The following is an 8341-nucleotide window of genomic DNA, read 5'->3' as shown; positions in this document are numbered from 1 at the left end:
GTGTACATGCAGGGTTGGGGAAGGTTGCCGGCCATGTGTGTGTGTGTGTGTGTGTGTACATGGTTGGGGAGGGTTGCCGGCCACGCTGTTTTTGCAGTTCATAACCACAGTGGTTGTCGCAGGTATGTGTATGTGTGGCATTGCCCCCAGGGACCAGGCCTGGAGAGTCCGCTCGTTGCAGACACTAGTGGAACCTATTTCCGCCGGGAAGGATTAGGTAGCAACTACCTAGGTGGCCGTAGCCCCACTGAGGTAAGCTGAGTAGGGTGGGACATGCCTGCAAGGAGACATCAAATAATTGTCACAAAAGACTCAGGCTTTTGGCCAGATGGGGTGGCTCATGCCTGTAATCTCAGCACTTTGGGAGGCCAAGGCAGGTGGATCACCTGAGGTCAGGAGTTTGAGACCAGCCTGGCCAACATGGGAAAACCCTGACTCCTAAAAGTACAAAAATTAGCTGGGCCTGGTGGCAGTGCCAGTGCGTGCCTGTAATCCCAGCTACTCAGGAGTCTGAGGCAGGAGAATCACCTGAACCCAGGAAGCAGAGGTTGCAGTGAGCCAAGATCACGCCATTGTACTGTAGCCTGGGCGATGAGTGAAACACCGTCTCAAAAACAAATCAGGCTTTTTTGGGGTCTGTGTGCTACGTTAATTGATGTTGCAGCCCCCTCCAGATTTGAACTGGGACCATTTCTCCCCATCCCCTACCTACACAGGGATTGTTAAACAAGTCTGGGTCTGTCGTGTCTTAGGCAGCGTAAGCCTTGTCTCCACCTCTCACCCCAGGAGGAAGAACCGGACCCAGGGAACCTGGAAGTGGACCATGATTTCTTCCAGGACAAGGTGTGGCCCCATTTGGCTCAGAGGGTCCCAGCTTTTGAGACTCTGAAGGTAACCGGCAGGGGCTGGTTTTCCTTTTTATTTTTGGACATTGGATGGGACAGGTGACAGTGGAGCATATTGGTCCCCTTGGACCTGTCCACTGCCTTAATCCCTCCACGTCACAGTTGCTAAAGAATCTGTGGGACCCATCCCATCCCATGGACCCCTCAGCAGTGGGTGGAGGGTACTTCGTGCTGACCCCTGATGAATGGATGGAGCGTGGCTGCAGCCTTCCTGAGAGCCCAGCATTTTGTGCACGTACAGGTTCAGAACGCCTGGGCCGGCTATTACGACTACAACACCTTTGACCAGAATGGTGTGGTGGGCCCCCATCCACTAGTTGTCAACATGTTCTTTGCTACTGGCTTCAGTGGTCATGGGCTCCAGCAGGCCCCTGGTGTGGGACGAGCTGTGGCAGAGATGATAGTGGAGGGCCGCTTCCAGACCATCAACCTGGACTCCTTCCTCTTCAGCCGCTTTTACTTGGAAGAGAAGATCCAGGAAGACAACATCATCTGAGCATGTGCGCTCTGCACTGGCCTCACTGGCTTGCATGCCAGCTGTGTTCACAGCCTTCTTTCTTCTTTTTCTGTTCCAGTCTTCCCCAGCCCTGTGCCGGGCCTTCTCCCTTTCCCCACTCTCCTCTCAGGCAGGCCATTGCATCTACATGGCTGGGCAGGCATAGGCACTGAGGCCCAGGCCAACAGCGAGTGATGAGCAGGATCCTAGGACGGATCTGTAGCCCATGCTGGTGTCATCCACCAGGGAAATCCAGCTGGAGGCCTGGACACCCTGGCCCAGGACTGGCTCCAGCCTGGCACTGACCAGAAAACACTGCCTCTGACCCTCAGCAGACAGAGCCCTGGCAGGGGAGCGTTCCAGGGCAGGCTGGCTCAGGTTTATTGGTTGTCTGTGTACCTTATCCATCAATCAATGCATGTGATTAACTCCTTCCCTCCAGTCTTCTGTCTCTTCATTGTACAGCAGGAGCTTTTGAAGTACCCCACCAGCCTTACACCAGACGAGGAGCTTTTTTTTTTCTTTTTCTTTTTTTTTTTTCTGAGAACTCTTGAAAAAAAGCTCTTTTTTTAAAAAAAAGCACAAGTCCACCTTTCATTAGTTCAAATTCTTGAGGGGTACAGTATCATACAGATTCTGTGTCTGTGGTCTCAGCAGGAAGATTGGGAATTTGACATAAACCATGCCACTGTTTCCATGAACCCAAGTTACTTTTTCCCAGTTACTCTGGTTTTGTTTGGTGTGCCACCAGGAGTTGCTGTGTGGCTCTTTGCTTTGAATACATGACATCTCTTGCCCAAATAGAATTCAGTTTCATCCCAGGCATAAACACTCAATTTTAAGAAGAGCTGTGTGCCCCCTTTGGTTCTGGAAACCCCACTTACAGCCCAAAACTGGCCTTGGACCACAGCCTACTTGTTCCCAGCAAGCCTCCACAGGCTCCAAGATGGTGGACAGAGTCCCAGGAGCTTTCTTAGATCCCAGGTGGTAGGCATCTTGCTTGTAAGCAAGTGCCCCCCATTCCTGAGGTCCTGCAGGGAGTTTGGTTGTAAAGAGAGGGATGGTTTTGTCCATCTATTCTTCCAACATTTATTCAGCCCAACTGTTGGCCAGGCTAAGGGTCTACATGTTGAGGTACACCAGCAAGCGAAACAGTCGTGTCTTTGCTGAACTTTCATAGCTATGTCCTGCCCCTCCTAGTCCCTCACCCCTAGATCAGATACAGTGTAACCCCCACGGTGCTAGCATAAGCACACGACACAGTCACCTCACCCAGGGTGGGAGTAGGAGGGTGGCAAGGGTGTTTCTCCATGAAGCTCCTCCAGGGAAATTGACCTCAGCTGAACCTAAAGGATGGACTTCACTTAGTGAAGTGAATGCAAGGTGGCCAAGGAAGGATCCAGGCTGAGGGTACACCATATGTAAAGGCCCAGAAGCAAGAATAAGATTTATACACAATATTAATACGTTGCTCACAGTTCTAGAAGCTGGGAAGTCTAAGATCGAGTCACCAGCAGATTCAATATCTAGTAAAAGCCTGCTGTCTGCTTCAAAGATGGTGCTTTATCACTGCAACCTCACATGGCAGAAAGGGTAAGGCAGCTTCTTTCAACCTCTTCCAAGGACATTTCCTTTTGGGAGGGCAGAGTTTTCATGACTTAATCACTTCCCCAAAAGCCCCACCTCTTAACACTATCACATTGGGTGTTAGAGAGGACACTGACATTCAGACCGCAGCAGGATTCAGTGTGACTTTCTGCCTGGATCATGGAGTACAAGAAGAGGAACCAGAGCCTGGCGAGCCGCACAAAGGAGCTTGGATTTTTATCCTATGGGCAGGGGGCCACTGAGGGGTTTTAAACAGGGGAGCAACACAATCAGATTTTCCTTTTGGAAGAGTCATCTGGATTACCTTGTAGAGAGCAGATGAGGATGTCAAAGCAGGCCACAAAGAGGCTGTGGTTGCAGTCCACATGGCAGAGACACTGGGTACCTGAACCATCACGGCAAGAATCAGATGGATCCCAGAGTGAGGCCAGTAACAAGAAGTGGGGCAAGTCGGATGGCCAGGTTTCTGGATGGAGGTACTGCCCCTCCCAGAGATGAGGAGCACCAGGGAGGAGCAGAGTGAGGAACAGTGAGTGAGTGGTGCAGTCTGGGACGCGGTGAATGAGGGGTACCTGTAAGGGCATCCCTCAAATAGGGGGTTGGGCTGATTGGCATGGTCCTTGGGAGATGTGTGCTGTAGATAGAGATGTGGACATCATGGAACAGCACGGCATCACCCCAGAGGGTGGAGTAGGGGACTAAGGAGGGAAGCTGAAGGGACCCCACTGACATTTAAGAGACAAACCAAAGAAGAGGACGCTGAAGAGGTGCCCACAGAGACAGGAGAAAAGCCAGGAGAGTGTGGTGTCATGGAAGCTAAGGAGGCCTTTGTCCGAAAGGATGAAAGGGAGGGAAGAAATGTTGGAGGTGGGCCTTACTAATGGCAGGGGAGGAGATGTGCCCCTGGGGTTGGGGTGAGGGGCCAGGCCTAAGGCGGAAAGCAGAAAAGGAAGAAGGCAGTGATGAAAGACAGGAAGGAACTAGCCAGGGATATGGGGGAGGGACAAGCCAACATCCGGGTTGATCCTGTGAGGTTCCCTTAGGTGCCAGGCAGTAGCTGCCCCTCCCTTCAGCACAGACATCCCAATCTCAGGGAGAAAGGGAAAAGGCCTTCAAGTGTTCCTCGCCCAGAAGCTGCTCCCTTCCAGACGGCAAGTACTACAGTGTGTTTATTAAGAAGTGCTGAGGACTCCCCTGTCCTCCCACAGGGCTCTACTTCAGGCTGTGGGCAAGCCCTCACCACTGCCTCCGTGCATCTGTCTTCCCCACTGAACTGTGCAGAGCCAGGACCAAGCCTTCTTCATCACTGATACCCACCTGTCCCAACGCTTGGCCCACACTTGGCGTAGTCAAGGCCTGTTTATCTGAGTGTCCCTCAAGTGTCCCTCTGCTCCCGCTAGAGCCTGAAGAACCATCCCTGGCCTTGAGGAATTTTTAGTCTAAAGTGGGAGCTAAGCAGCCGGAGCACAGGCTCTTGACAATGGAAAGCACTGTGGCCTTTGAGGGAGGGAGATGGGAAGGGCTGGGGGAGGCAAAGCTTTCCTGAATAAGAGAAAGGCAAAAATGGGCCTTGATCCCTTTGTAGTTCATCAGCATGATGATTGGGTGCTCACGTACATGTGTGAAATATGCCTCCCTTAAACTTTGTTATGTGTTGGCTTACCAGTGTGATGTGAAAAAAAAGAAAAAGGAAACAAACAACAACAACAACAAAATAGGCCTTGCTAGAAGGAGGGCGTTTTGCAGAGCAGAGTTGGGCAAGCGGAAGGCCCTGGGTGGAGGTGTACTTGGTAGAGTCAAAGCAAACTGGGCACTTGGGTGTAGGGCCAGGTATCTGATCTACTTTATGTAGACTCATCTAATCTTTGCAAGAACACCAGCAATCAGACACCATAATCTGATGAGGAAAGCAAGCCTAGAAAGGTCTGGTGACTTCACCAAGGCCACACAACTAGTAAGTGATGAGCGCTGGCTGTGAACCCAGGCAGTTGACTCCAGAGCCCTCCCAGGACGGGGAGCTCTCCGCTTTGGCGGGCTGATAAGAAAAGGAGGAAATCAGATTGGAGGGGAGATCATGAATCTTAGATGGCCTAATTTAACTACCTCCACCCTTCAGCATTTCAAACGCGTTTTAGGATCGTGTTTCCCAAACTGGCATGCCCGGGAGCAAGACGCCCAGGAAGACATTCACATTTCTCGTTGAGTGAAACAATTGTGGGGAATGCTCCCTGTTCCCTTCTCCGGTAGATGCTTCACAGCGCTCACCAACATCTGAAGAGCTCTAAGAACTGGGAGGCGAACGCGTCTTCATCTCCTCCACCCAGGACTTCCCAGGATCTTGCGTACACCACGCTGTCTGCAGCGGCTCTGCAGCGTCCCGCCGCGCTGTTCATAACGCCCATGTGGGCTCACTGCCTAGAGGGGCAAAGAAAGCACTTTGGCCTGAGACGGGGCTTCCATCCTCACCCGCATCAACCAGTGTCTGGGCAAGGAGCTGGCGGCCGCAGCGGTCTGGCTTCCCAGCTGCCGCCCCGGGTCTGCCACTCCTGCATTGCAGTCCCGTGCACCCCTCGCTGTGTGTGACCTCTGGAAAAGTCATTCCAACTCTTCAAGCTTCATGTTTCTCAATTGTATTAAGGAAAAAAGGTATACGCACCCCCAACCCGGCAGGGTGTTAGGATAATTAAATGGTTGGAATAGGGTTTTATTTTTTTTGTCCTTCTCCCGCACTTAGAACAAAACCCAGGCTTCAGGTTGTCACGGTGGGCGCCGGGGAACCCTGGGCACAGGCTCCTCCCGGAGTTGCTGCGGACCGCCCCGACGCAGCTCGCAGAGAGGACTGGCTCCCGGAATCACGCAGAAGCCAGGCTGGCCGGGGCTCGGGCTGCGGGGGACACCGGGGCTGCCCCGCCCCGCGTCTCCCGCAGCCGGATCGTACCCGAGCGCCTCCCGGGTCAGGACCGGGCCGGGCGGCGTGGGAGGGGCGGCGCGGCGGGCGGTGCGCGGCGCTTCCGGGGAGCGGGGCCTGCTCGCCGCTCTTCCCCGCGGAGCCCGCATCGCGACGGGGCCCGCGTGCAGGTGAGCCCGGGCGGGGTCTCGGGGGACCGGGAGGCGCGGCGGGGCTCTGGGGGGCGGGCAGGGCGGCGCGCGGCCGGCGTAGGCCCGGGAGTCCCGGCCCCACCGAGAACCGCAGGGGTCCGCGCCGCCTTCAGCCCGGCCTTGCCCGGCCGGCCGCACGTCCGCTTCCCTTCTCCTTCACCTTCTGGCACCCGCAACACGCAGGCGGCGTGAAACGGCCCTCCGAGGAGGCTGTCACCTTTTCTGTCGCAAAGACGCTCGCGCGGGCGGCTCCCCTTTCGCTTGCCTCTCTAAAGAGCCTGGCGGTCGGTGCTTGGTGGATACTGTTCGTGCTCACATTCTTCTCTGCTCCGGGCACAGCCTCTGCCTGTACGCTTCGGCTTGTCACTGTGGCAGTGATTCAGCAAGTGCCTAACTAGTTGGGGTTAGGGACCTATCGAGGCATTACACCACAGTCATTTAATAAGCAGCTACCACAGGCTGGGCAGCCACTGTGCCAACGACTAGGGTGACCGCGGTGGACCAGACAGAGCCAGTCCTCTGGTCCCCAGGGAGACAGGTCTGTTAGAATCACAGCACACCCTAGAAGCGCGACCGAGAGGGGGAGTGCGGGGAACTCCCGCTGATACACAAAACCTAGGGGACGCCAGGTCAGGAATGACTCAGAGGGAACCACGTCTGGTTATTTTTTAGACGTAAAGGAGGTGATATGTAAGCACATAAATCATAAGTGTACAGCTCAACCATTTTCCATAACATGAACATTTCCTGATTCAGAGCAATAAATAAAACATGACTACATCCCTGGCTTCCAACACCATATAATAGGTTTGCCTGTTTTGGATTTTCCATCCACGGAATCATACATCATATACTCTTATCTGTCTGACATCTTACACTCAATATGTTTTGTGATATTCACTCACGTTTTGTTAGCAGTAATTTATTCTTGTTGGTGTGTTAACATTCCACTGTGTGGCTAGACCACAATTTGTTTATCCATTCTACTGGACACAGGTTGATGGACAGTTCCTACCACGGGGTCATTTTGTATCTTGCTGCTGCAGACAGGTTCCTGTACGTATTTTGGTAAACAGTTGTAAGCAAGCAGGCCGGGCGCAGTGGCTGCCGCCTGTAATCCCAGCACTTTGACAGGCTGGGGTGGGCAGAACAGCCTGGCCAACATAGTGAAACCCCATCTCTACTAAAAATACAAAACTTAGCTGGGTGTGGTGATGGGCACCAATAGTCCCAGCTACTTGCGAGGCTGAGGCGGGAGAATCGCTTGAACCTGGGAGTTGGATGTTGCAATGAGCCGAGATTGCGCCATTGCACTCCAACTTGGGCAACTGAGTGAGACTACGTTAAAAAAAAAAAAAAAAAATCTGTAAGCACTGCTGTTTGAGTATATTCCTAGGACTGAAATTGCTGATGTATGTTCATTTTTAGTCTGTGGTGCCAAACAGTTCTCTGAAGTAGTTGTACAGTTTACATGCCCACCAGCAGTGTGCAAGTTCCCATTCCTGCATATTCTTCCCACTACTTGATAGTCTTTTTCACTGTAGCCATTTGGCTGAGTGCCCAGCAGTGATGCACTCAGGTTTTAGTTTGCATTTCTCTGATGACTAATGAACTGTTTTTATATCTGTGGCTCATTTGAATATTCTTTTTGTGAAGTGCCTGCTCAATTCTTCTACTCATTTTTCTGATTGCCTTTTTCTTTCTAGTTCCATTGAGTCCTTGAAATATTTGTGATATAAGACATTTATTGGATGTCTATTTTTAAACATTTTCTCCCTTGGGAGATTGCCTTTTCACTCTCCTATTTATGTCTTTTGATGAACAGAAGTTCTTCACTTTAATGTTTTTTATTTTATCATTTCCCCCCTTATAGTTGTATTATTTGAGTCTGGTTTTAAAAAAAAATCTTCCCTAGCAAGAAGACTCAGATAAAAGTAAAATTAAATTCAGGCACAGTGGCTCACGCTGGTAATCCCAGCACTTTGGGAGGCTGAGGTGGGCGGATCCCTTGAGGCCAGCAATTAGAGACCAGCCTGGCCAACAAAGCAAGATCCTGTCTCTACCAACAACAACAATAACAACAAAATTAGGTGTGGTGGCTCACGTCTGTAATCCCAGCTACTCGAGGTTGAGATGGAAGGACTGCTTGAGCCCAGGAGGTCAAGGCTGCAGTGAGCTGTAATCACACCACTGCAATCCAACCTAGTGACAGGGCAAGATGTTTCAAAAAAAA

The 8341-nt window shown here is 52.1% G+C and overlaps 2 protein-coding genes and 1 non-coding gene across 8 annotated transcripts in view; all 3 read left to right on the top strand.

Annotated features, from left to right (window-relative positions):
* The window catches only part of FOXRED1 (FAD dependent oxidoreductase domain containing 1), a 9999-nt gene extending 8157 nt beyond the window's left edge, over positions 1-1842 (top strand). For both annotated transcript variants that reach the window (XM_017527091.2, XM_017526965.2), the window contains 3 exons: positions 123-252; positions 787-891; positions 1147-1842. In XM_017527091.2, the coding sequence (XP_017382580.1) occupies positions 123-252; positions 787-891; positions 1147-1401 (490 nt within the window). In that variant the 3' untranslated portion in view covers positions 1402-1842. The remainder of the gene's footprint in view (positions 1-122; positions 253-786; positions 892-1146) is intronic.
* Positions 1843-4582: 2740 nt separating this feature from the next.
* Positions 4583-4682, top strand: LOC119470519. Its single transcript, XR_005199426.1, has one exon. It is a non-coding gene; the product is annotated as a small nucleolar RNA U13 (small nucleolar RNA).
* A 1271-nt stretch (positions 4683-5953) lies between these two features.
* Positions 5954-8341, top strand: part of LOC108302842 (TIR domain containing adaptor protein) — an 11477-nt gene continuing 9089 nt past the window's right edge. For 4 of the 5 annotated variants that reach the window (XM_037736246.1, XM_037736255.1, XM_017526783.2 and 1 more), the window contains exon 1: positions 5954-6087. The gene's annotated coding sequence lies outside the window, so the exon portion shown is untranslated. The remainder of the gene's footprint in view (positions 6088-8341) is intronic. The other variant, XM_017526615.2, reaches the window with a different exon arrangement.

Source organism: Cebus imitator, unplaced genomic scaffold (assembly GCF_001604975.1).
Source record: "Cebus imitator isolate Cc_AM_T3 unplaced genomic scaffold, Cebus_imitator-1.0 Scaffold0, whole genome shotgun sequence".
In the NCBI taxonomy this organism is placed as follows: domain Eukaryota; kingdom Metazoa; phylum Chordata; class Mammalia; order Primates; family Cebidae; genus Cebus; species Cebus imitator.
The sequence above is the reverse complement of the archived record's forward strand: the minus strand, read 5'-3'. Positions and strand labels throughout refer to the sequence as shown.